The sequence below is a fragment of the Gracilinanus agilis genome, chromosome 2 (genome assembly GCF_016433145.1).
Source record: "Gracilinanus agilis isolate LMUSP501 chromosome 2, AgileGrace, whole genome shotgun sequence".
NCBI classification, from domain to species: Eukaryota; Metazoa; Chordata; class Mammalia; order Didelphimorphia; family Didelphidae; genus Gracilinanus; species Gracilinanus agilis.
In genome coordinates this window covers 675,851,002-675,878,309 of record NC_058131.1, presented here as the reverse complement: position 1 = coordinate 675,878,309, position 27,308 = coordinate 675,851,002, and the positions used below count along the sequence as shown (strand labels likewise).

The 27,308-nt window shown below is 41.8% G+C and overlaps 1 protein-coding gene across 1 annotated transcript; it reads left to right on the top strand.

Annotated features, from left to right (window-relative positions):
* Positions 1-363: 363 nt before the first annotated feature.
* SCAMP5 (secretory carrier membrane protein 5) lies at positions 364-25,456 on the top strand. The gene is made up of 7 exons (XM_044659111.1): positions 364-395; positions 9,525-9,595; positions 14,911-15,039; positions 21,464-21,620; positions 22,962-23,063; positions 24,068-24,185; positions 25,049-25,456. The coding sequence occupies exons 2-7, from the start codon at positions 9,589-9,591 to the stop codon at positions 25,241-25,243; spliced, it is 708 nt and encodes a 235-aa protein (XP_044515046.1). The 5' UTR covers positions 364-395; positions 9,525-9,588; the 3' UTR covers positions 25,244-25,456.
* The last annotated feature ends 1,852 nt before the right edge of the window (positions 25,457-27,308 follow it).

Below are 27,308 nucleotides of genomic sequence, written 5' to 3'. Positions count from 1 at the left end.
CGCAGCACCTCGGATAGCGTTGCGGGAGCCCAGGCAGCGGGTACGGGCCCCTCTCGCGACAACCCGGGGAGTGGTGCTTGAGTTGGATGGGCCGGAGGGCGGGAGTCTCGCGAGAGACTGCTGCAGGAGGAGGCGGTGGCAGCGGCGCTGCTGCTGCGGGAGCGGGAACGCGAGGAGGAGCCGGCTCGCGGACGCGCGCGCACGGCTGCCCCCTCCTAGCCCCGAAGCCGAGAGCGGCGGGGCTGCAGCACACCGAGTGCTAGGTCCGTGCCTAGCCTTGCGTTGCAGGACTTTGCATTCATTGCATTGCATTGCATCGCGTGGCAGCTCTTAGATTTTCTCCCTCTCCCTTCCCCCATCCCTGTATCTTTGACCGTGGAGCAGCCGTCGGGCGGGTGAGTTGCGGGCCGGGGGTATGGAGGGGTGGGGGTCAGAGGTGCAGTAAGGTTGGGAGCGGGAGGCCCAGACTAGCGGATGCTATACATAGCCCTGGAGATCCGGGATTACAGGTCCCAGGGCTTGGAGCAGCAGGCTTTGCTGCAGAGGGCAGGGCGCGGGGGCGGGGGCTCTGGGCTGGGGACACTGGTCCATCGGATCCCCCCAGGCCGGGCTGCGGAACCTCCTTTCTGTTTCCCTTCACGTTGCATCCCCTCATCCTCTTCATCTGCAGAGAGTGGGGAGGAGAGCCCAGGTGACCTTCGTTCTCTATAGGCTGTGGGGAGGGGTTCTCTGCAGGGGAGAGAGGCGCGGTTTCTGCAGCAGGTGGGGAAGCAGCGGGAAGCCCGCAGGTTAAGACGCCACCCTAGGCCCCAGTACAACCCCCCCTTTCCCCATCCTTCCTTCATCTTCCTCTCTTGGCGCTGCGTCTCCCTCCCCCCTCCATTGACGTAAGGTTTCATGGACCTGATGCCATTGCCTGGGTTTCCAACTCCTTTTCCTTAGAAACCACCTTCTAGGTCCTTCCAGTTTCGATATTCTGTGTTTCTAATACCTTCCTTATCCGTGAGGGTGGGTGGGAGAAGGGGAATATTAGCAAGGCCTCTAGGTACGGCCCTCTCTCTCCCAACCGGGAAAAGGTTAGTAATGGGGCATGGTTACGGAATCCTACACAGTTAAAAAAAATGAATCCAGTATTTAAATACACACACATATATACATAAATATATATGTGTATATCTCTATCTATCTATCTATCTATCTATCTATCTATCTATCTATCTATCTATCTATCTATCTATCTATCTATCCATCCATCCATCCATCCATCCATCCATCCATCCATCTATCTATCTATCTATCTATCGAGAGCCAACATCTCAGAAGGATGGATTGTGGGGATAGAAGGCAGAGGAGACAGACAGACAGACAGACAACCTCTCAGAAGGATGGATTGTGGGGATAGAAGGCAGGGCCAATGTTGTCCAGTGAGTGCTCAGCCTGGGGCCTCCTCATGAGATGTGCTTAATGGTGGCAATGCTCAGTCTCTCTTATGGGGGCTAGAGGGCATCTTTCTTGAAAATCTTCTTATTTAGCCTTTCAACAAATATTTACAAAGTGACTCCTGTTTGCCCTGCTCTGGGTTGGATTGCACTGGGGAGGAGATGGGGAAGCAGAAGGTATATAGTGTCTGCTGTAGGGCATAGTAAAAAGCACTGGACCTGAAATCAGAGGACCTGAGCTTCAATCTTGGCGTTGTTTATTACCACCTGTGTGACCTTGAGTAAGTGACTTAATCTCTCAAAGCCCCAGTTTCCTGATCTATTAGGGGGTTGAATTAGATGGAATTGTAAGGTTCCTTCCAGTTCTAAATATTCTGATTAGTTGGGAGGCTTACAGTCTAGTTGAGGGATGACAAGACACAAATGAGCTTTAAAAGTGAGATAGGTCCAAAAAAAAAAAAAAAAAAAAAAAAAAAGGAAGAAAGAAAGAGATATAGATCCCTGTGGGCTAGGGTGGTCACACCTTGTCTCTAAGCTAAATGCTATAGAATTGGACTTTTGGTTTCCATGCTTTAAGTGGGTGGGGGAGGAAGGGGGGAAATGACTCCTGGGTTGGGGTGAATTGGCAAGGAAAATTCTGGTATACTTATGCAAATCTGGGCATTCTTTGGGATTTGGTTATTAAAGGGAGGAAAGCAAACCCTGGGACTTCAGACTTGGGGCTCAAGCCTTCCATGTTGTTTTTTCTCACTGGGTGATCCTAAATAAATTGCTTCCACTCTCAATGTCCAAGTTTACCCTAGTCAGGTAAGAAAGAGATGCACCCCAATCACTATTTCATGGGAATGTGAGGAGTGGACAAGATAATGGATAGGAAGTGTTTTGACCTCTTTGGAGAGAGCTGCTATAAAGATTATTGTTGTAGGTTAATTCTTCCCTATGGTTTTCTTCTCTGTAATTCCTCTGGGAAATTCATCTTCCTTACCCCCAGTACTGTTTCCCTACTTAAGGAATCAGAGCTCAGAAGAACCTTAGAGACCATCTAGTTCAATACCCTGATTTCACAGAGGAGGAAACTAAAACCCAGTGAGGGAGAAGACATTTTCCCAAGGTCATAGATTTAGTAAATAGCAAAGGGAAAGAAAATCCAGGTCTCCTGATTCCCAGTGCAGGGCTCTTGCCACTATACCACAGCTCCATTTCCCCATGATGATGTCCCAGAAGGCATTTTCTCAGAGCTCTGTAAAGCAACAGTAGCAGGAGCTACATAGAATCTCTGAATTGCAAGGGACCTCAGAGGCTCTACACATACCTGAGCAGAAATCCTTTCTGAACCATCCTCAATAATTGAACATTCAGACTCTGATCAAAGATCTCAGGTGATGGGAAAGTCACTATCATATTTAGCAACTCATTCTGCTCTAATTGTTAGGAAATTCTTATACTGACCTGAAATCTGCCACATGTTGACCCCAGTTCTTTTCTCTAGAACCAAGCATAACATCTAATCCCTCTCTCCTATATGTTTTTATAGATAACAATTATAATTTTCCCCACCCCACCCCTTTACTCCAGTTCTTTGGGCTAAATATCTCCCAACTCTTTTATTATTACATTTTCATATGACATGTTTTCAAGTCCACTCACAGTTCTGGTTGCCCTTCCCATGGCATGGTCTAGTTTTTCAGTGTCCTTTCTAAAATTAAATTCTCAGAATTGAATGTAATATTCTAGATGTAGCTAGATTAGGGAAGAGAAGTTCTAGAGTGGTAGATTAATGCTTCATGTGCAGGAAGAACCTTCCTAATGATTAGAACCATGGACTGCTTCAGAAAGCCATTTTCTTTCTCAGTCTCAAGTCAAGAAACAGTCAAGAAAATGTTTGAGGGCCATTTATTGCATATGGAATGGAAGTGGTTCCTGTTTAAGTTGGATTGGGTGAATCTTACAGGTTGAGTGAACTTCCAAATCAGTGATTCTATGATTCCAAGTACAGCAGGACCATTTCTATTTTTCTGACCTCTTAAAGTAACCTAAGATTGTACTAGGTTTTTTGGAGGTCATGTTATATTTATTGTTTACTCACTGAGCTTAAAGTTCACCTTAGAGATAACTTCCATTTAACTTTCATCTGAATAATCTAAGAGTAATATTGGAGAATGAAGTCCAGAACTTTTGATCCTCATGTTATGGTTATAGTCCCTTACTGCAGCTTGAGCTAAGGGAAATATATGTGATCTTTCTCATTTTCCTTCCCCCCACCCCCAACAAAATGCTGGTACTACTCAGTAACTCCCCTTTTTATTTTTAGAAGGCTAGACTCTAGAACTCCCACCTTTTGGCCATGTAATCCCACTTTTCTGTGACCATATAATTGAGAACATAGGCAGCTTCCATGTTCTTCAGCCATTTCTTTTCCAGGGCATGACCCAAAAACTCACTTAGCCACTACTGCCCCAGCTACCTCTCAGAATAAGAATCCGAAATCCCTGGGGCTAAAGAGGAGATGGCCAATTAGATTAATTCTCAGAAAATGGGGGGAAAGTCAAAAGAGTATAACTCTTCAAGCTACTCTTTTCTATAAAGAATCAACACAAAGGGGTGGCTTTGACACATAATAGTCAATTAATTCATCCTTGGTGAGAAAGAATCCAAATTCTAGACAAAGGCTCACTACAACATATGTTCTTCAAGTTGATTAGGGACCCTCCTGATTAATCCCTGACATGTGAACCCTTTGAATTGATAAAATTTTATACAAATGTAAGTTATATGTATCTAGATTAGTGATTCCCAAAGTGGGCGCTACCGCCCCCTGGTGGGTGCTGCAGTGATCCAGGGAGGTGGTGATGGCCACAGGTGCATTTATCTTTCCTATTAATTGCTATTAAAATTAAAAAAAATAATTTCCAGGGGGCTAAGTAATATTTTTTTCTGGAAAGGGGGCGGTAGGCCAAAAAAGTTTGGGAACCACTGATCTATATGTTTCTTTTCTTCTGGGAGGAGGTAACAATAGCCCTTCTATTCTTTTCCTCTCCTCGTATTCACTCGAGAAAAGTATAGTTGGGAATGGATTATCTGAGTCTGCATATTCAAATTAAATAGGTAAAATTTTGTAGTTGTTTGGTAGGGGAGCAGTTTAGGGATAGAATTAATCAGAGAAGACATCCTGGAAATGTGTTTAAGCCAAGTTTTGAAGGATATGATGAACATTGTTTAGTAATTTATTGACAAAAATAGAAAAGACATTAATGGAGAGGGGTCTTCATTGTTGCCATCAACAATAAACATTTGCTGAGCATCTTACTCTGTGCTAGTTAATAGGTCTATAAAGTGGTAAAAGCCAGAGTTCTTGCCTTCAAGAAGAATTAGTTGTTGGGGAGGCAAGACCTTGAAAGAGATTCAACAGTGCAAGATAGCATGAGGAGATTGGAATAGATGATCTCAAAGTTCCTTTCCAGCTTGAATTTTATGATTCTATAAGAATCAAATGAGTGTTTAGGTGAGTAAGAAGAAATTAGTCAGTATGGACCAGTGTGGGGTTCTGGACAGGCTTCCTAAAGGAGGGGAGGCTTGAGGTCTTAAAAGTTTGATGGGACTTACATAATTTGAGAAAGGGGGATGAGAAAGGCATTTTAGTCATGGTTAGGAGAGTAAGTGCTGTATCTTTTCTGTGTTTGTCTTGCACAGAGTAGGTGTTTAATAAATGTTTATTGAACAGTGTGGCATTATCAGAGGTACAGGGAAGTCCTGTTAGGGAATAGAGAGTAGAGAGGTCTGACTAGGACAGAAGGATCATTTCTAGAAATAACAGGAAATGAAGTTGGTGATGAAGGAAATGAAACAATGGTGGAAATAACATTCATTAAGTACTTGCTATATACAATGTACTGTGCTACGTCTGAGAATTAAAATAGAATATGAATGTCAATGTGAATATCTTTCTCTTTGTTTAACATCTTAGTTTCCCCCCTCTATAGAATGGATTAATTTTATAGTATAAGTAGACAATATTAGAGTAAGGGTTTTTTCTGGTTAATTTAATTTGATTCAAGAAGCATTTATTAAGCATCTTCTAAGTGATAGGAATTCTAAATGTTGGAGATTCAAAGACGAAAACCAAAACAGTTCTTGCCTTCAATGGGCTTACATTCTATTGGGGATAGAGAGTGGGAAACAACATACAGTATAGAAGGATAAATACAAAACATATACAAAATAAATCCAAAATTGTTTCCCCTCCTCTCAGGGGAATGCACTAACAGCTGGGGTTTGGGGTGGGAGATCAGAAAAGGTGGCAGCTGAGTTTTGAAGGAGGTGGGAATTTGAAGAAATGGAGTTGAGGACAGAGTTTATACCAGGTATGGATAATAGCCTTGCTGAACAAAGACTCTGAAGTATGGGAGTTGAAGTTTTGTTCATGGAACAGAAAATAGATTAGATTGGACAATTTAGTTTCTAACTTCTTAAAGTATAGGCTGGACTCTGGCCATTAAGTTTCCTTCCAACTTTCAAATTCTCTGATATGGTATAGTGGAAAGAATGTAGGATCTAGAGTCAGAGGGCCTGAATTCCAATTCTGGTTCCAATTCTCCTCTTTTAAAAAGTACCTGGATGACTGGGCAAGTCATATAATGTCTCTGGGTCTCAGTTTCTTCACATATAAGATGAATGGATTGGACTAGATGACTTCTAAGGTCTCCAAAGAACATTTAATTTTTATTTTGAGGCAGTGAAATATAATGAAAAGTTTTCTGGGCTTGTGGTGAAGGACCTGTCAAATCGTGGCCCTGCTACTTACTAACTTTGTCATTTTAGGGAAATAATTTCCTCTTTCTGGGTCTCTATTTCCTTATCTGCAGAATGAAAGAAGAGTAAGACTAGATGGCTTCTAAGGTTCCTTTCAGCTCTAAATCTATGTTCAAGAAGGATTAGATTTGTTGTTAATAATTAACAAGGCCATATCATGTCCCTAAAAGATGGTCATTCATTTCTTTCCACACCCTTGGAGAAGAGCAGATTGCTATTTCTCCTTCTTTATGTTCTCTCTCCCATTCCCATTTTGTCAATGAAAAAGACAGACCCAGTGAGGCCAGGTCACATAGTACATTGGGAATAGATCTTAGATTCCTGGGCTCTCTCTGGAATCTTTTCCCATCTGCTCATCTGTGCTGTATTCCCAGAGAGTTCCTCTCTGGGGAAACTCTTCTCCTTGGTGACCCAAAGCCAGGACAACCCATTTAAGAAGTATCCAACCAAGTTTCACCTCTCTTTTATCTAAATTTCTTGCTCCCTGCATGGCTACCCCAAGAAAACCTTACTCTGAAGATTCTCTGTTCTGGGGGCCTCTTCTTCTGGCTCAGTATTTTTCTCTCCATAGAGACTTCCTTGCTTGCTTGTATTTGTGTCTCTGGCACTTAGCACAGTACCTGGTATGTAAACAAGTACTTAATAAATGTTATCTGTCTGTCTGTTTATCCATCTGTCCACCCATCCATCTGTCCATCCATCCATCCATCCATCCATCCACCCATCCATCCATATATTTATCTATCTGTCTTAATCTATCTTCTGCCTGTTTGCCTCTCTATATCTATCTATCCATCCATCCATCCCTCCACCTACCTAAATCCCTCTGTTGTGTCTTTCCTGAGTCATATATTTCTGTGAGCTGTTCTTCATACACAAAGATGGTATTTTTTTGAGTTTATATCCAGGGGTGGAGATGTGCTGGTATTGAGTCATTGCTAACATTCCTTAAATCCCTTTCTTCTTGTGGTTATGGAAAACACTGTTTTTAATTGACAGATTGATCTGAGACCAATGTTAGCCATGAGTCTCTAGTGGTAGATTTTGTTGTTGTCTGTGTTTATAGATCTGTCAGTGACCATTGCTAGGAGGTCAGTTTTGGGCCAGGTTTAGGAGGAAGTGTCAAGAGGTCATTGTGGCCAGGATTAGAGATTAGTCTGTGGTTGATCCTGAGAACAATCTGTGACCAAGATTAGGACACCAGTCATAGTTTGGAGGCTGTTCTTTGACTTGATTTAGAGGGTCAATGTATGCCCAAGATTAGAGGCCATTGGTAGTCAAGATTTGGTACCTTTCCTGTGACCAGTGCTAGGAGTCAAGCTTAAGAGGGTCACTGTGTCCCTGGGATTAGGGGCCATTCTGGAGTTTGGTTATAGAGAGAATAGTTTCCTGCTAGAAAAGGACGAAACTTGCAGCTTTGAAAAGGACCTATGTGTACAACATTATTTATAGCAGCTATCTCTTTTTTTGTGATGGCAAAGAATTGTAAATTGAGGAAATATCTATCAATTGGGGAAAGATTGAACAAGTTGTGGTATATGATTGTGATGGAATACTATTGTGTTATAAGAAATGATGAGGAAGATGGTTTCATAAAATCTTGGGAAGACCTGTATGAACTGATGCAAAGTGAGGTGAGCAGAATCAGAGGAACATTGTACATAGTAGCAGCAATATTGTAACAAATGATCAATTGATCAAGAATGATCTATGATGGTCCTGAAGGACTCATGATGAAAAATACATTTTACTTCCAGAGAAAGAACTGATAGAGTCTGAATGCAGACTGAAGCATACTTAAAAAACAAACAAACAAAAACCAACCATTTCTTTTTCTTTTTTCTTTCTTTCTTGGCCTGTGTTTTCTTTCATGATATGACTAATATGGAAATATGTTTTACATGATTGCACATGTATAACCTCAATAAAGGGGGAGGGACTGAGGGAAGGAGAGAATTTGTAACTCAGATTTCTAAAAAAGAATGTTAATTTTTACATGTAATTAGAAAATAAATATTTAAAAATATAATTTATTGGGGAAAAAAACCAAGCAAACAAATTTGCCACCTTGGCTACAAATGTGTTTCTTCTATGTTGGACTCTCCTTTCCAGCTTCCTTTTGATAAGGTGGGTCTTGGCTAAGAGAATTATAGGATTGTGGATCTTAGAGCTAGAAGAGATCTTAGATATTAGCTAATCCAACCTCATTAAAAAAAAAAAGAAATTTATACAGTAACAGTAGTATTGTAAGGGTAATTAACTTTGAAAGTCTTAGCTACTTTGATCAATACAGTGATCTAAGACAATTCCAAAGATTCCATGGTGAAAAATGCCATTCTCCTCCAGAGAGAGAAATGATAGACTCAGAATGCAGATCAAAGAGTAATATTTTTGGTTTTCTTTGTTTTTCTTGATTTTTTTTGCAACATGGAAATTATTATAGAAATTAATTTAAATAAATTATTAAATAATATTAAATTATTATGGAAATTTAAAAATAAAGAAATTGAGACCTAGAGAGGAAAGGAACTTGTCCAGAGTCACACAGGTAGTAAATGTTAAAACTAGGTTTTGAACTCAGATTGTCTGACTTTCAAAATCCAATATAGGGGCAGTTAGATAGCAGAGTAGACAGAGCACCAGATCTGGAGTTGGGAGGACCTGGGTTCAAAATTGGCCTCAGATACTTCCTACCTCTGTGTGACCTTGGGCAAGTCACAACTCCAACTGCTTAGCCCTTACCACTTTTCCATCTTAGAACTGATACTAAGACAGAAAGTAAGAGTTTTGGATTTTTTTGGATTTTTTTTAAAGTCCAGTATGCTTGAAGGACAGAGAAAACACTAGATAAAAAGGGGTAGAACACTTGGAGTCCTTGAATTGGTGAAATTTGAGGCTGTATATGTTTCTCTGGGGAGATGGAGTGAGGAAATTGGGCAGGACTTGTAGAATAAGACTTATGGGAACTAGCCCCTCTCTGAATTGAGTTCAGGAACATGTGTATGTGTGGATTACTACTCCGTAGATCCTTTGCTTTGTGATCCTATCTTCTTTTGTGAGGATGGAAGACATTGGCACTGTAGTCAGAATTTTCTCACTATTTATCCCCTAGACACCCTTTTCTCCAAGGGTACCCAGGGAGTTCCAAATACCAGCTGAGACCAGGTATCTGGAACTTCAAGGGTTCCAGATACCTGGTCTCAGCTACAGGTAGCATTTCCAAGAAGAGTAGAAGGAGATACCATGCTCTGACCCTGACTCTGTTCTCTCTTTTAGCTCAGGACAGAGAAGACGTGGCTAGGTCCTCAGCTGGACCTAGGTGTCAAGGGCTGGTGTCGCAATGGCAGGTAAGGAGGGATATCAAGGATGGGTAAGGTGGGGCCTGGGCTGATGTTTGGGCAGCAGAATGGAAACAGTGAGGAGATTGGCCTGTGCCCATAAACAATGCTGACATTCCATTAACAATAGCATCAGAATCTTAGTTCTGAAAGGGATTTTCAGTATCTCACCCTATACAATGATTCAGCTCCCTTTATTGGTGCTGCTCGAACTCTTCTAGTGGTGGACAAGCCCATTTCATTGTTGGACTATACTGATTTTTAGGAAATGCTTCTTTAGGCTGAGTTAAAATCCACCTCTGTGCAATTTAGGGGATCAGAGATCAAAGAGCCTTTGGAAATATTTAGATGAAACCCTTCATTGTCTAGATAAGGAAATTAAGGTTAAATGACTTGCCCAATAAATCATTATTGGACATGGATAATGAGGAACCAAACAAGATTTGAATCCAGATCTAAATTCATTGCTTATCTTGTAGTACCCCATTGCTTCTCCTCTCTACTGGTCCTAGTTATACCTTTTGGAGTCACATACACATTTCCCTCTTTCTTTCATTTATTTTAATATTATAATGATTCTTTCTTTTTAAGTTTCCCCATGCTTAACACCTATTAGTCCTCTCACTAATTATTCATATGGCATGATATCTATACCTTTCATTAAGCTGGTCACCATTCTTTGCATATACTATAGCTTCTTTGAAACCAGAACCCCATCTATGGGTTTATTCCATCAACCCCTACTGTAAGAGTTTCCCCCAGTGCCTTTATTTTCTCGCAAGGGAAAGAACAAGCTGTCTCAGGCCAAACCCTTTTGAGAGAGCAGCTTAGGCTGTTTCTGGGAGGTTGGATCAGGTCAGTGAGAACTGCAGCCCAATTACCACAGAGCCATGCCTCTTCTATCTTGTGATTTTCTGGACATTTTTTTTGGAACCAGGCATAAAACTTTACTTCTAGGATCCTCTGAATCTAGGACACTTTGGATATTAGGATCACTGATTACTTTTCTAGATATTTAATAATCATGCCTTTAGATGATATCTTTTAGATGAGAACTTTGCCAACTATTCCTAATATTAACTGGAATTTGTAGACTTTTTTATCTCTACTTTTTTTGGAAGAAAATACTTACTTATTTTTAGGAATAAGTGGCCTAATAGTACCAGATTTAAAACTATTTAGTTTGAAGTATATTTGCAAAGTGTTAATCATTAAAATAATTTAGTACTGGCTAAGAAATAGAGAGATCAGTGCAATAGATTAGATACACAATATAGAGTAGTAAGTGATCCTAATATTCTAGTGTGTGATAAACCCAAAGATCTAAGCTTTGGGGGGAAAGAACTTGTTATTTAATAAAAATTGCTGAGAAAACTGGAAAACAATTTGGCAGAAACTAGGCACAGACCACCATCTCATACCATATATTGAAATAAAGTAAAAATGGGTATAAGATTTACATATAAAGGGTGATTTCATATTAGGGGAACATGAAAAATTTTACCTGTTAGGTCTATGGATAAGGGAAGAATTTATGACCAAATGAGATAAAGAGAATTATGAGATATAAAATGGATAATGTCTATTATATTAAATTTAAAAGTTTTCATGCAAACAAAACTAATGCAATCAATATTAAATGGAAAATAGAAAACTGGGGGAAATTTTATAACAAGTATAACTGACAAAGGCCTCATTTCTCAGATATATAGAGATCTGGGTCATATTTATAAAAATAAAGGCCATTCCCCAACTAATAATGATCAAAGGATATGAACAGGCAGTTTTCAGAAAAAGGAAACAAAGCTTTTGATAGTCCTATGAAAAAATGTTCTAACTCATTAATAATTAGAGAAATGCAAATTTTAAAAACTGTGATACAACCTTATACTTATCAAATTGGCTAACATGACAGAAAATTAAAATGACAAATGCTGGAGGGGATAGGGAAAACTAGGGACACTAATTGGTAGAGTTGTGAATTGGTCTAACTATTCTGGAGAACAATTTTGAACTATTCCCAAAAGCCTATATAACTATGCATACCCAGAAATATCACTTCTAGGACTGTATCCAACCCATAGAGAAAAGAAAAGGATCAATGTATAAAAAGAATTAAAGTAGTTCTTTTTGTGGTGGCAAAGAATCAGAAATTGAAGGGATGCCCATCAATTAGATGACCAATCAATGGCTAATCAAATTGTCATAAATGATTTTGCTAGAATATTATTATGTTATAAGAAATAATAAGGGAGATAGCTTCAGAAAAGCTTGGAAAGACCTGTATGAATTGAGTAAGGTGAAATGAGCAAAACCAGAACATTGTACACAGTAACAGCAATATTATAACAATGATCAACTGCGAAAGACTTAGCAACTCTGATCAAGACAGTGATCCAAGACAATTGCAAAGGACTCATAATGAAAAATGGCTAATTACCTCCAGAAAGAGAACTGAAGAATTCTGAGTGCAGATTGAAGCATACTTTTTTCACTTTATTTTTCCTGACTTTTTTTTTTTTTGCAACATGGTTTACATGGAAATGTTTTACATAGTGTCACAGGTATAATAGGTATCGTAACATACTTTCTCAATGACTGGATAGAGGGAGAGAATTTGGAACTCAAAAAGAAATGTTAAAAAGAAATTAATAAATGAAAAAGAAATAAAAAATAATTTTCTCTCAAAAAGAAAAGAAAAATGAACCCTTTGGCTTTGTCTGGTTAGACTACTTAGCACATGTGGTAAATACCTTGCTTTCTTTCTTGTTTTGAACCCTCAATTTTCTGGACTAAATATAGAACATAGTGATCTGTGTTCAAGTCCTGTCTCTAACCCATACAGTTATTGTGACCCAAAGGAATTCAACCTTTTAATGTTCCCAGCAAATGTCTAAGATAATAATTTGCCAACCAGCATTGGTTGATCCTTAATGAAATTACAGGTGAAGAGCATATCACTATCTCTGTGGATCTTTTGCTCAGATTTCTCTAATGCAGAAGAAGAGATGGGAATAAAGAACACTGTAGACTTTTAAAATCTATTGAGTTAGAAGATATCTCAGATGCTATCTAATCCAACTCTTACCTCAGCTAGGATACTCTCTATGTAGTATTACTTCTAGCCTCATACTTGAAGATCTCCAGGGACAGAAAACTCACTACCTATAAAGCCATTTTCATTTCTGCACAGCTGAAACTGTTAGGAAGATCTCAGGTATATTGAGTCTACATCTACCTCCCATTCTTTCCTCTGAGACTGAGGAAAACAATTTCTTTAACTGTAAGTAATTTCTCTAACTGTAAATTTCCCAGGAACCAGATTTCTGTGAGGCACAACAGTCTACAAGACTAGATTTAGCTGCTGCCAAATTGGTCCTGATCTCAGTTCATTTTCCTAGCAGAGAAAGTGGGAACCCTCCCACAATGAATATATCTGCCCTACTGTAGAGTCTTGCCAATCCTTATACAATGCAAATACTAAGGATCTCATGGCACAATGGGCTGGGCCCTAAGGAGGAACGTTGAGCTGAGGGCAGCCCTTGCTAGATAAGAGACCAGTTTGTGTCCCCTTTACTTTCTGCTCCCCAATCCCTCAAACCTGAACTTGGGCTTCTGGAAAGATGGCCAGAGTCAAAATCCCATCTCTACCACTTTGCTATCTATGTTATCATGAATAGATGATGTAACTTGTCTTAGTCTCAGTTTCTTTCTCTTTAAAATGGGAATAACAACATCTATGCTATTTCACAGTGTTGTGAGACTCAAGTGAGACATATGCATATAAAGTATAGGACAGAAATATTAGTCATTAGTAGTATTTTTATTTATTTTCCTCTTAGAATCCTTAACTTCCTTCAGATATAGGGGGTAAGGGGTAGCTGGTAAAAAAAAAAAAGTAGCTGGTACTGAAGATGTTGTTCAGTCTTTTTTTCAGTTATGTATGACTGTCTGTGATCCCATTTGGGTCTTCCTGGCAAAGATACTGGAATGGTTTGATATTTCCTTCTGCAACTCATTTTACAGATAAGGAATCTGAGGCCAACAGGCTTAAGTGATTTATCCAGCTAATAAGTGTCTGAGGCCAGATTTGAACTCATGAGGATGAGTCTTCCTGACTCCTGGCCTGGTGTTCTCTGCATTTGGCACCCCTTAGCTACTCACTCTAGATGACAAATATTCAATAAAAGAAAATGCTATAATCTTGATGAAAGAATAAATTCATGTCAATAAATTGCAAATAAACCAATGAATGAATGAATGGAGATTTAGTCTTTCCTGATGATCCTACTTTAGAGTGCTTTTTCTTTCCTTCAATTATCGGGTATTTATTTATCTGTATAACACTCTAGCACCCTCCATGTAAGCTCCTTTGAGGGGAGGGGACTCTTTTATATTTTTGTTTTTGTATTCTCAGGTGTCTTAACAGTGTGCCTTACATAAATAGGAGCATAATGAATGCTGGTTGAATTGAATTGGTCGATAATATATAACTAAGTGCTGTAGTATTTATATCTATCTGTATTCAACTTATATATTAAAAATATAACAAAATTGAATATATTGTATATAATAATGTAATATATATAATTGAATATATATGTGTTTAAGATATGTAGCTTAATGGCTAGAGATTGGCCTGAAGTCAGGAAGACTTATTTCAAATCAGGTCTTAGATACTTATTGGCCCCATGATCTTGGGCAAGTCACCAAAACTCTGCCTCAGTTCCCTCATCTCTAAATTGGGGATCATAATTGTGTGTGAAGGGAACCCCTCCCAGGATCATGCATTTGGGTCTGACCTGTGTCCCTGCACTTCAGTGTGAGTCACAGGACAGTGACCTAGGCACATGACCCGAAAAGGATCAGATTATGAATCAGGGGTAAAGGAGAAATAAAAGAGGGGGTTCCAGGAAGTGGGGTGGCTCTGTTCGCTCGGGCATGTGGTGAAAGGACGATGGTGGAGAGAGCCATTTGGAGAGTTCCTATGTGGCTAGTTTAGAATAAGCTTCCTTCTCTCTGTCAGCCTTCTCTTATTCAAGTAAATATTAATAAACTATGGAAATTAAGGACTGGAGTTTAGTTTTTAACAATTGTAACTACCTCTCAGGATTGTTGTGAGGATCAAATGAGTTAATATTATGAAGTGCATGGCACTTTGGTGCATAGATGCTCTGTAAATGCCATCTCTATTATTATTATTATTGTTGTTATATAGTAATAATGATAGTTAACATTTTTATCATGCTTTAAGATTGCAAAGTGCTTTGCATATGCCCTCTTACTTGATCATGGCCATGATTTGATTTACGTGTCCAATGCAGAGAAAGTGAACAATTTCCCGCCCCTGCCCAAGTTCATCCCACTGAAGCCATGCTTCTATCAGGACTTCGAGGCTGAGATTCCCCCTCAGCATCTCAACATGACCAAACGGCTCTATTATCTCTGGATGTGTAAGTATCAGCAGGTTGGAAGGGACATGGGACAGTGGGGATGGGGAAGCAAAGAGGGCATTGGGGGCATTTGGTGGGAGGGGGGCTGTCTTACCCCGGGGCATAGGCTTGACCTCTGAGGTCCCTTTAGACTTCCCTTTTAGTTTGCTTGTGTTATAGTCCCTGCTTAGTATCACTCTGAGGGAAGGTAAGCTCATGTAACTTGGCAAAAGAGTAGCCAACTCCTGTCCATGCCTCACATCCCAGACAGCCATCCATCAGGACACTCTGGGCTTATCTGGGTATCTTGATATCTGCCTCACCTGAAACAGCCCCCCTCTAGATCTGACTTCTAGAGATCATGCCCATTCTTCCTGGAGTAGTCAATCCATTCAGCTTTGGAACTCTGCTCTGGGGCTAAGCCAAGGAGTACACCCAGCTTCCTGTCTAGTCATGCTACAGGAAAATGTAGACCTACCTAGAATTCTTGCCATCTGCCCTGCTGTATGTGTGTATTTTCTTTCTATAGCTCCCTGGTTTTTACCTTTTACTTTCAGAATAGTAAATAAATTAACTTCTTTGTTATGGAGAGGGCATAGAGTATCCTATTAGAATGTTAGCTCCTTGAGGATAGAAGCTCACTTGGGATTCTTATTTCATTTATTTATTTGTTTGTTTATTTGTTTGTTTGTTTGTTGCTTTGGTGCTAGGGCAATGCTCTTTGGGGCCATTTTCCCCATTCCCCATCATACCTTTATTCCTCATTTTGTACCTCAGTTTTCCTTCTTATGACTTTGTTACCATTTTCCATCCTTCTTTTGATTTCGTTACCATTTTCCATCCTTTTTATGACTTTGTTACCATTTTCCATCCTTCTTTTGATTTCATTACCATTTTTCATCCTTCTTATGACTTCATTACCATTTTCCATCCTTTTTATGACTTTCTTACCATTTTCCATCCTTCTTTTGATTTTGTTACCATTTTCCATCCTTCTTATGACTTTATTACCATTTTCCATCTTTTAGATTTTCCTTTGGGCCAGGGGAGCAAAGAATGTACTTATTCCTTTTTTCTCTCTGAGCGATTGATGGGGAAGAGAAGGTTTTTAGGTTTTCTACCTGAGGAAGCCATCTCCAGCTCTACTCTTCTCCCTTTGGTTTTCCCATTTCCTATTTAATTTTTTTAATCTCCACATTATCTCCTTTTCATTCCTTTTCTAATGGTGGGATCCCCTTAGGGAAGTTCTGGAAGCTGTCTTAGACTTTGCAGAGAAGGAACTTTGATGGAGTTCAGGATTGAGGAATGACCACTCTCTACTATGCAGGCAGCCAAGAAGGCAGCTAGATGGCATAGTGGATAGGGACTTGGGTTCGAAATCTGGGAGACTCATCTTCCTGAGTTCAAATCCAGCCTCAAACATTTACTAGCTATGTGACCCTAGGCAAGTTGCTTAACCCTTTTTGCCTCCGTTTCCTCATATGTTAAATGAATTAGAGAAGGAAATGGCCAACCACTCCAGAATTTTTGCCAAGAAAACCCTAAAATGAGTCATAGTCTAACCTAATTAAACAACAACTCTATACCATAGAGCAGTGGTTCCCAAACTTTTTTGGCCTACCGCCCCCTTTCCAGAAAAAATATTACTTAGCCCCCTGGAAATTAATTTTTAAAAAATTTTAATAGCAATTAATAGGAAAGATAAATGTACCTGTGGCCATCACTGCCCCCCTGGATTGCTGCAGCACCCACCAGGGGGCGGTGGCGCCCACTTTGGGAATCACTGCCATAGAGGAAGTAGCTGTTTTGGTTGTCCATCCTGGGAAGTGAGTACTTACTGGGAAATCCAACCAGAGGTCATGCCTAGTAGTATCTGCCTCTTCCAGCCAGATTTTTGACTAATATTTTTCAGTGTAGGGAACATGGCAGAGGTGGGGTGCAAAGCAAGGAATAGAAACACTCTCAAGTCCCTCCTATGTTAGAACTCATCTATTTCCCAGCTGTGGGTTTTTCTTTGTCTGTCCATCATCTCAAGCAGGCTTACAGATGGCTACTTGCCATGCACTCTACATTCTGGATGAAGTCTGTCAGAGATATTTGATTCAGATTAATGTGCAAATTACAGAAGGGTTGATTGAGGCCATCCCCAGGTTCTAAAGGGGGAATGATGGTACAGAAGGGAACCTGGAATCAGTGCAGGGCCTTGGACTCTCTGAACTTTTTCATGGACTAAGGTTCACTTGCTCTTTTCCCTTGATGGGTTCTGTACCTCCTCCCACATGTGATTACAGGGGATCACTGACATTTTTGTACATGCAACAAGTAGAGAAATGCCAGTTGTTGTTTTTTTAAACCCTTTTTTAGCTCTTCCCTTCTGTCTTTCTAAGTATTGGTTCTAAGACAGAAGAGCAGCAAGAAGGAGACAACTGGGGTTAAGTGACTTGCCCAGGGACACACAGCTAGGACGTGTTTGAGGCCAGATCAGGACCTCTCATCTCTAGACCTGGCTCTCAATGCACTGACTGGCTCTTACTGCCCTTCTGCCTTGGAACCCATACTTACTATTGATTCTAAGACAGATGGTAAAGTTTTAAAAGGTTAAAAAAAAGTTGTCAGGCCTCTTTCTAAAAGTTACAGCCTCACCTCTCATAGATATTTAAAGAGCTTTTAAAAATAACTAGTTTATGAATAATAACTTCACCTTGCTGTCTCCATGACCTTCCTAGGGAGCATCCATCTGAAAATGGTTGAAAAATGAAACCTCTCCCACATTTTGTTTCTATTCTTAATATTCCAAGTCTTGGGAACCTGCACTGTTTTCAATTCATGCTCATGTCTTTTTGTTCTCAGAGATGCCGCTGCCTACCTATTAAAGCAACAGAAAAAATTATCAGAAGATTTGAATGAATTTAGAATCAAACACCATCTAACTAAGCTGACATAGCATTACCATCTTCCCATCTGATAGGGAAGGCAGCTAATCAACAAACATTTATTACTCCTGACTGTATGCCAGGCACTATACTCAGTATACTTGGACTCCACTATCTCAGAGTCTTCTATATAAAGGGAAATTATTCAATTAGACAAGTTCATATCCAAAGGTTTAAATTTATAAAATCTATGTAGTTTTTTAGTCACAATTAATATGGGACATCAAAATTTTTTAAAAGCAGGGGGCAGCTGGGTGGCTCAGTGGATTGAGAGCCAGATCTAGAGCCTGGAGGTCTTAGGTTCAAGTCTGACCTCAGACACTTCCTAGCCGTATGACCCTGGGCAAGTCCCTTGACCCCCATTGCCTAGCCCTTGCTGCTCTTCTGGCTTGGAACCAATACAAATTTTTTTTTTAAGTACAACAGTTTTCTAATTATCATGCTTATCATTCTAATTAAAATACTTAGAGTACCGCTGAATTTCCATTAAACCATAAGAGCATTTTTCACCTGAATTTAAAATTTCAAGTTTGAAAATTCATGAAAGCGTTTCTGTTCTTCTATAGTATTTCCAAACTCACAAGGTCTCTCATACTATTTGTCAAAACATTAACTTTTGCCATATTGGGTTATATACATATATAATCATTTTTCAGAAGGGTAGAGTAAATGTTTCTACTCTGTGGTAGCGTTAATAGTAGAATTTAGGCTTATAGTAGCTGGAAGATTAGGCATAAAAATTATTAAGCATCTCCCTTGTTCTCTGGCAGTGGTCTGCAGAACACTGATTGGGGAAGGGTGGGTTGAGGTTGGTGGAGATTACAGAGGTGTAGGGGAGAGCTGATAAGGACCTGAACCTGGGGCAGTGACCATGCGAGCAAGGAGAAGGAAACAGAGAGATATTATGGACGTAGAACAAATAAAACTGAATAGGGAAGTGTGGGAAAGTAGAGTTAAAAGTTAAACCCGATGCTTTGGCATCCATCCAGGCACCATAGGGTGAAGCAGGAACCGAGATTGTACTCAAAGCTTTTTGGAAAATGGCCCTTAGGGTAAAAATTTAAACTTTGATTCCAAAGTTCTAAATCTAATTGACTAAGAAAGTAATGGCTATCATGGGGAGGGTTACTCCGTCTGGGGCTCATTGGAAGCGGGTTAGATTTACCAGTGAAAATCTTGATATTGGGGGACTTCTGCTATGGAGCTTGGAATTATTATCTATAAATGTATTCCTTAGCCTGTTAGTATATATTCTCTCTGTTAGACTTGGTAAAGCCCATAGTTGCTGTCCTGCTATCTGTTCAGGAAAACTTTTGGGTCTATATACTTTATGGCATTGGAGTGGCTCTGGCTTTCTAAGACGTATATGGGACTCCTCTTCTTTTCTTCCTTCCCTTCCTTGTTATCTTTATCAAACACCCATTAGGTACTTAGCTCTGGACTTACAGTCAGAGGACATGGATCCAAGTCCCAACTTGAATGTCTTTTTGCTGTGTGACCATGAACGAGTCACTCCCCCTCTTGGAATTTTTTTTATCTTGAAACTGGGGATGAGAATTCCTGCACTACCAATCTTACAGGAGTGTGGTGATGAAAGCGCTTTGCAAACCTTCAAGGAATATCAAAATATGAGCTATTACTATTGTTAAGTGTTAGGGGAAGGGACAGAAGAAGCAAAGGGTAAAGACCCAATATCTACTTTTTTTTTTTTAAACCCTTACCTTCCATCTTGGAGTCAATACTGTGTATTGGCTCCAAGGCAGAAGAGTGGTAAGGGTAGGCAATGGGGGTCAAGTGACTTGCCCAGGGTCACACAGCTGGGAAGTGTCTGAGACCTCCTGTCTCTAGGCCTGGCTCTCAATCCATCTACTTTTTTTTTTTTTAACCCTAAATTTCTATCTTTAGGAATAACTGACAGAAGGGGAAGGACTAGGCAAACAGGGTTAAGTGACTTGCCCAGGGTCATACAGCTAGGAAGTGTCTGAGGCCAGATCTGAATCCAGGTCCTTCCAACTCTGGGCTGGTGCTCTATCCTCCTAGCTACCCCTCCAGTATTTATTTCTTAACTAGTACCGAGTTGTTTTGATGTTTTCTTTTTTTTACCATCATTTGAGATCTGGTATTCTGGTCTCCTTCCTTTTCTTCCCACTTTTTTTTTTTCTTTTCAAGATTCCTCTTACGAGTCTTGACCTTTTGTACCAGATGAATTTTGATTTTATTTTTCTAGCTCCATAAAGTAGTTTGATTAAATCAATATATAATTAAATGTCAGTACAGTGGAATGTTGGCATGGATTCAGAAAACCTGATGGTTTGCCCATTTACTGGCTGTGTGCCTTGAGCAAATACTACATCTCTCTCAATAAAATAAGAATATTAATACTTTCTCTTCCCTACTTCATGAAAATATTGGGAGAGTCAAGTGAGATCTGGTTGTTTTTTGAAAATTATAAAGGGTTATATAAATATTAAATATAAGCATTATTGTTAATCAAGCCAAAACAGCTAATGGATTTATTATTCAGATAGCAGGCAGGCCTCCTAAGTGCCTCTCATGTTTGGTGGGTACCATTTTCTTTTAGGAGAGACAAAAAAAGACAAGATTCCTGCTGTCAAGGAATTCACACTCTGGTTAGGGAAACCCCTGTAAGAATTAAATAACAATGTAAGAGATTCCTCAACTTGATTCTTTCGACCATTTATCTAAGAGCCATTTTCTAGAGAGCTTTGCCCCATGGTACCTGGGTGGATGCAAAAGCTTTAAGTTGACAAGCAAAAGTCCTGGGTGCCCATTCTGGCTGTTATAACTTCCTGGATGACTGTGGACAAGTCATTTCCCTTCACTGATTCTGTTTTCTTGTCTGCAGAATGAGAGGGTTGGACTAGATGGTTTTTTATGTTCCCTTCTGCCTCTTGTATTTTATGTCTAAGCCTTTCTCTCCACCCTCTATTTTCCCATCTGACTCCAGGGTCCCCCAAGGCTCCCTGTTGGCACACGGGGCTGATCTTGGGGCTGGGGGGAGATCCTATCTCATTTCAACATCAGGAAGTATTAGAGTCATTAAAGGTCATTTATTTTCCTCCCCAGGAGGATTAGCACTCAGCCCTATATCCCAGGGTACACAAGATCTAAGAAAGGGAAGCAGCCGTACATGTGGGCATTAAGCAATAGGCCTCCCCTTCCTGGGTAGATATTCCCTGGGGTGGAGGAGATTGGGGCGATTGTTCATGGCTTTGGAGCAAACCGAGAGCGGTGTGGGAGGAAGAATAGCTAAGGCCAATTTTGCCGGGTCATTGATTTCTTCTAGGCCCCAGAGTTTTAGGGGGCTCTGAGAGGGATTTTCCAGGCTTGGGAGCTTTTGCTTCCTGGTGTGGGAGATGCTCAAGGTGCAGGGCCCCTTCCCCGTCTTCCAGGGCTGGGCTACGATCAGGGTCCTCAGGCCTCAGCTTTCCTCTTATGATTTCTGTCCTCTGTGTGTGTGTGTATGCGCCTCTGCGCACGTGTGTTTGCAGTAAACAGCATCACATTGGCCATGAACTTGGTGGGCTGCTTGGCGTGGCTGATTGGAGGCGGTGGAGCTGTTAACTTTGGACTGGCCTTTCTCTGGTTCATTCTCTTTACCCCCTGCTCCTATGTCTGCTGGTTTCGGCCTATTTACAAAGCCTTCAAGTAAGTGGTCATTGCTGAACCCCTTCCTCCCTTCCGTTTCAGCCTCCCATCTCCAGCCACTCTCCAGTGCCTGCCTGCCTCTCCCTCTCCTCCTTCTCCCTCTCCTCCTTCTCTCTCTCCTTCTCCCTCTCCCTATCACTCACTCCCCCCCCCCCCCCTTTCTCTCTCTCTCTCATTCTCTTTCTTTTTTTTTTTTAAACCCTTACCTTCTGTCTTGGAGTCAATACTGTGTATTGGCTCCAAGGCAGAAGAGTGGTAAGGGCTAAGCAATGGGGGTCAAGTGACTTGCCCAGGGTCACACAGCTGGGAAGTGTCTGAGGCCAAATTTGAACCCAGGACCTCCTGGTTCTAGGCCTGGCTCTCAATTCACTGAGCCACCCAGCTGCCCCCCACCCCCTTCATTCTCTTTCTCTCTCATATTCTCTCTCTCTCTCTCATTCTTTCTTTCTCTCTGTCTCTCTTTCTCTCTCCCTGTCCTCCTTACCTTCTTTTTCCTATTTTTTCTCCCTACTCTCCAGGACTGCCCATTCAGAGGGTTTGGAATCTCTTCCCCAGATATTTAGGCAAGGCCTAATGTTCCTTGAGAGTTTCTTCTGAGGCAAGCAGCTAGGCATTCCAGCCACAGGCAGGGCCTCAACATGTGGTCTTCCTCCAGCAGAGGTGGCTCAGAACTCCTGAAATAGCAGGAATATTCTAGCTTTGCCCAGTGCCTTCTCTCTCAGTCTAGGCCCTTAGAATCTCTTCAATCTCTGACCTGGGGAAGGACTTTAGAGACTTTTCTTATCTCATAGATTCAGAGAATTTAAAGCCAGAAGGAACCTTTGCAAAATATCTAAACTCCCTCATATCATAGACAAGGAAACTGAGACTCAGAGAGGTTGGAAACTTGCTCAATGTCACAAGGATCTTGATTAACAGGACCATGCCTTCTGGCTTCCTTTTTTCCCCCTTAGGCTGCCTTATCTAATGGCTGCCATGAGCAAAGACCTAAACCTCTACAGTCTCACATAGTCACCCCTTATGGGGACTTAGGAGAAGTCACGGTAGCTGCCCACTCCTAAAATCTCCCTATATCCCACCCCTTTTGGTGTCACACAAAGGAAGGAACCCATTTTCTCATCAAAATTTGCCAAATGGCCTGGCCCCCTAGGAATTGGCATGACCCACTAAGTGAGAGTTGTCCCACTTGGACTAAGGGCGTTCAAATTGTCTTTAGTTCATTAGAAACTTGCTGGAGTTGTAAGAGTTGGAGAATCCTTAGAGCAAGGAGGCTCCCGAGCCCTACCCTTCTCTGCCAGTGGTGGCTGTACTGTCAACATGTCTTGCTATTTCCTCTTGCAGATCAGACAGCTCTTTTAACTTCATGGCCTTCTTCTTCACCTTCTTGGCTCAGTTGGTCATCAGCATCATCCAGTCAGTGGGGATTCCTGGCTGGGGAGTCTGGTATGGAGGGAAGGGCTGGGGAAGGAGAGGTTGGTTACTGGGAAGGGTTGGGGACAATATGGCCAATGCTAGGTGGGTAAGGGAGCTCCTCAGGGACTTCTCAAGGGCAGGATAGCCCTCTGGCCTCTGGAAATAGGACCAGGCAAATTTTGTGAAAGAAACTGCAATTTGGGGTTGTGGAAAAGTTAGGGTTGGAATAGTAGTTCCCAGGCTTGTTTAGCCAGGGAGCACATTGGAGATTGAAATAGATTGATGGAGCCCATAAATTATGGTCTGGAAAGCCTTGGAGGATGAAACATTCCTCTCACCTGGAAAGAGGGAAGTGCTCTGGAACAATTTTGGAAGAAAAGAGAGGAAAATTAGCCCATTTTCATGCTGAAATTTTGCTGCATGTAATCAATACTTTTAAAATATTTTATATTTAGCACTTTAGAAGTATAAATACCATCAGTTAAGGCTAGTTCCTCTTAGAATCTCTAATCACATTACAGGGAATACCAGACTTCCCTGGTATTTGGTTTGGGAGATGCTGGATGAGAAGAGTAGAGAGAATAATGGGAAGAGTTTAAAAAAAGAATGTCTTGTAGTGACAATTGGAAGAAAGAAATATTATGCCTAGAAACCTGCATTGTATAGTATTGGGATTGCCATCTTTGTGTCAATGAAGTGGAGTTCTTCCTAGTGATATTAGGAGTATGTTCTCTCCCAGTGCCAGTGGGACAGGATACCCTTCTCTGATACTAGTTACGGTCCCTTCTGGCACCAATGGAGTGGGGTTCCTCCCAGGGCCAATGAGACAGAGGTCTTTCCTTTGGAAATGACTCTGCCCTCCTGATGCCATTGGAATGGGCTCCCTTTCAGTTCCAATGGGGTGGGGTCTTTCCCAGTGCCAGCGGGGCAGGGTTTCTCTCTATGGCAGTGGTTTGGTCTTCCCTGTGTTAATGGGATGGCACTGCCCTGTGACAATGGGGTGAATCCTTAACTGGGGTTCCAAAATCCTACAGTGGCTGGATTGCAACTATCTCCTTCTTTGGGACCAATGTGGGAGCCGCAGTGGTGATGCTCATCCCTACCATCATGTTCTCGCTCATGGCCGTCTTTTCCTTCATCGCCCTCAGCATGGTACGTAGGCCTTCTGGGACATTAAAGGCTGCATAGAGTTGGTAGGATGGCTTTGCTGGGAATCTGGATAAAAGCCCTGAAAACTCTCTGCTCTTATGAAGGCTTGTGTTGTTGGGTCACCAAGAGCCAAGGCTATAGCTACATGAAAACATTAGGGAGCATGAGCCCATTGAGAGAGAGACTTGGGCACCAGACAGAAGGGGCCCCTCCCAGGATGCTTACATTTTAGGGGTTTTGGTTTCATTTTGGTCCAGATCTGTAATTTTATTGGGAAAGGAAATTCCCTTTTTGAATCTGGACAGGCAGCTGTTTAGCTGATAGTTCCTGGAACCCTGGGAATATCAGTGACTTACTTATCCAAGGTCTCCTAGCCTGTTGGCTATGTGTCACTGGCAGTATTTGAACTTTCTCACTATGCTATAAGTTTTATGAGCCCTATTAATTATTTCTGCAGTCTGCTTGGCTTAACCTTTTTGAATGTGCATCTGCTCTAGTCTCTTTTTCTGTCTCTCTCTCAAACCTTACCTTCTGTCTTAAAGCCTTACTCTTCCTACCATGACATTTTCTCTTTCTAATTCTATCAAATTTCCACACTAGGAGACAGAACATGGGTTGGGGGCTAGGACTCTGGGTTCCCATTCTAGTCAAGATTTTGACTTTCTTGGTGTCTCCTTTCCCTCAACTGAAAAAAAGAGAAACATCAGCCTGTTAGAGGAACAACTACCCATCTAAAAGGGCCTAGAACTCTGGGACAGGAAAGTTTTGATTTTTCTTCTCCCTTAACTTTTTTGTTTTCATCTTCCCCCACCCCCAAATCTCTTTTCCCCAATCCTTTTCTCCTAATCTCTGTCTTCTGACTACAGGTTCATAAATTCTACCGGGGCAGTGGTGGGAGTATAAGTAAAGCCCAGGAGGAGTGGACTACCGGGGCTTGGAAGGACCCACACGTCCAGCACGCCGTCCAGAATGCCGCCATGGGGGCTGCCCAGGGAGCTGTGAGCCAGCATCAGAACCCATACTCTGCCACCCCCAATTACACTTATTCCAATGATATGTGAGCAGGAAACTGCCTAAGGGTCAGGGAGGGCAGGGAAGGGGAAAAATAGGAAGGCAAGGAGTGGGGAGGAGCTGAGCTGAAACTGCCTTGTGGACACTGAGTTGGTGATTGAGTTGGGGTTGCCCTTTCCTATCCTTTCCCTACCTTCCTACTTTGTAAAAAGGAAAAGAATGACATATATATGTATATTTCCCCTTCCACTGTTCTAACCCTGTTCCCCCTTGTGGCATCTGCAGAAGCCGTGGGTCCATGTGGCAGACGGTGCCATGTGGTAGTACCTATGTGTCTGTGTCTCATTGTGAACTAGTGTACAGTGGTGCTAAGTGTGTTTTAGAACCAAGCCGGTCCCCAGGGCCACAGCATTATGGTTCCCCACTCCCCACCTTCATACCTCATCTCCAACTTGATATTGCAGCTAAAGGCATCCTCCCTGCCTGACTTTGGAGCTGGACAAGGCCAGCTCAGGACTTTGTTCCCAGTGGACTCCTGCCCATCCCGCTCTCTTCCTCTTGAAGCTGTTGGTTGGGAGTGTGGATAGTGGAGGAGATATGGACTCCAGAGACATCTCCTCTTTCCCACCCCTTAGCTTTTCCTCACTGCCATGGTGTCATGAGCTGGGAATGGTTTCGTCAGTGTGTTAGAACATGACAGTATTAGTGTACAATTGGTGCACTAGAGGGCTGAGTAAATATCTCACTTTCCCCTTTTCCTTCAACTTAGCCTCTCTTTCCTCCTCTCTACTTTATATTTTGTTGCATCCCATCTCTTCAATTCACTCCATTCTTCCTCCTCTGTGCCCCAGTGTGGATTTTTCCCTTGGCCTTCCTCCAGTGTTTCACAGCTTGGATGTGAATGGTAAGAAGTGACCAAAGTCAGATGGTTCCCTGCCTTTATCTCGGGCTGAAATGAGTGATATCTCCATCCTTTCATTGGTCTCCTGCCTGGTCCCCCCAAGCTAAAGGGAGCTGAGATGCCCCCAGTCTCACACAGTGCTCTGCAGGCCATGTGTGGGCCTGAGTAGTGGAGGATCCCCATAACCGGACAGTGGATCTTGGGAACTCCTCAATAGCTTTGTGTCATGACAGCGTTTGCTCCTACAAGAAGAGAGATGTAGGTTTTTGAGAGGGGATATTCTGACTAGTGTGCACATTCAGAATCTAGAAAAGAACTCACAACTTTGAGAAAGAACTTAGCCTGCAAAGACAGGAGCCCATTGGAGGGAAGAAGCCAGATTTAGACTGGGTCCACTTTTTCAAATCTCCATCAGAACAGAGCAGTGACTTTCCTGTCCCAGGCCATTGCTTCATTCAAATTGTTTCCCTTCTCTCTCTCCTTCCTCTTCTTTTTGGCCCTCTTCCTTCTCCTCTTCACAACTTAATCTCCCCACCCCCACCAGTGACTAAGACTTGAGACCTTTAATCAGGTTACTCTCCAGCCTGCTGAGATCCTGTCTATGCCAAAGGCTCCCTTATCTCTACCTACCCGTGGCTGCTCAACCCTTCCTGTCCCGTGCCCAGTGGCATTTGCAGGTTGCCAGAGGGCAGAACAACTTCCTTTAAAGGGCAGCCATTCAATCACTTCTTGGCAGTTGATACAATCCTCATCTGGGGCTTACAGGTAGAAGTGCAGCTTGGGTTGAGAGTATTATAGTATACACTCATCTATTTGGAATGATCAGTGTCCAGGCAGGCTAAACAGGTTGTAGACATCTGGCAATTGCTGAGGACATGAAGGAGATGTGATCTGTTCTGACCTTTGAAACACCTTGGTAACTTCGTGGCATGGCAGCTCTAGTCAGGAGTTGGAAGGCTCAGGAGAAAGTTGTGGGGCTTTGCTTTTACTCTTGAATTTCTGCCCTGCAATGGGAATTAAGGTCTCTAGTGTTCAGGTGCCCTCAGCCTTTGGCCCCAACTGGAAGTGGGGCAAAAAGCATTGGTTTGCCTGGCTCACCAGAGTGCTTCTAATCATGCTTGGTTGGACTTCTTTCATGGACTCCTAATGCGGTGAGAGAGCTCTTTTAGAGACCCTCATTCACTCACCCACTCCCCAGACATAGTCCCAGGGTC

Excerpts from the sequence above, each read along its gene's own strand:
- SCAMP5 (XM_044659111.1), top strand. Across the intron at positions 21,621-22,961 it reads CCTATTTACAAAGCCTTCAA|ATCAGACAGCTCTTTTAACT; the intron begins GTAAGTGGTCAT and ends TTCCTCTTGCAG. Across the intron at positions 23,064-24,067 it reads ATTCCTGGCTGGGGAGTCTG|TGGCTGGATTGCAACTATCT; the intron begins GTATGGAGGGAA and ends AAAATCCTACAG.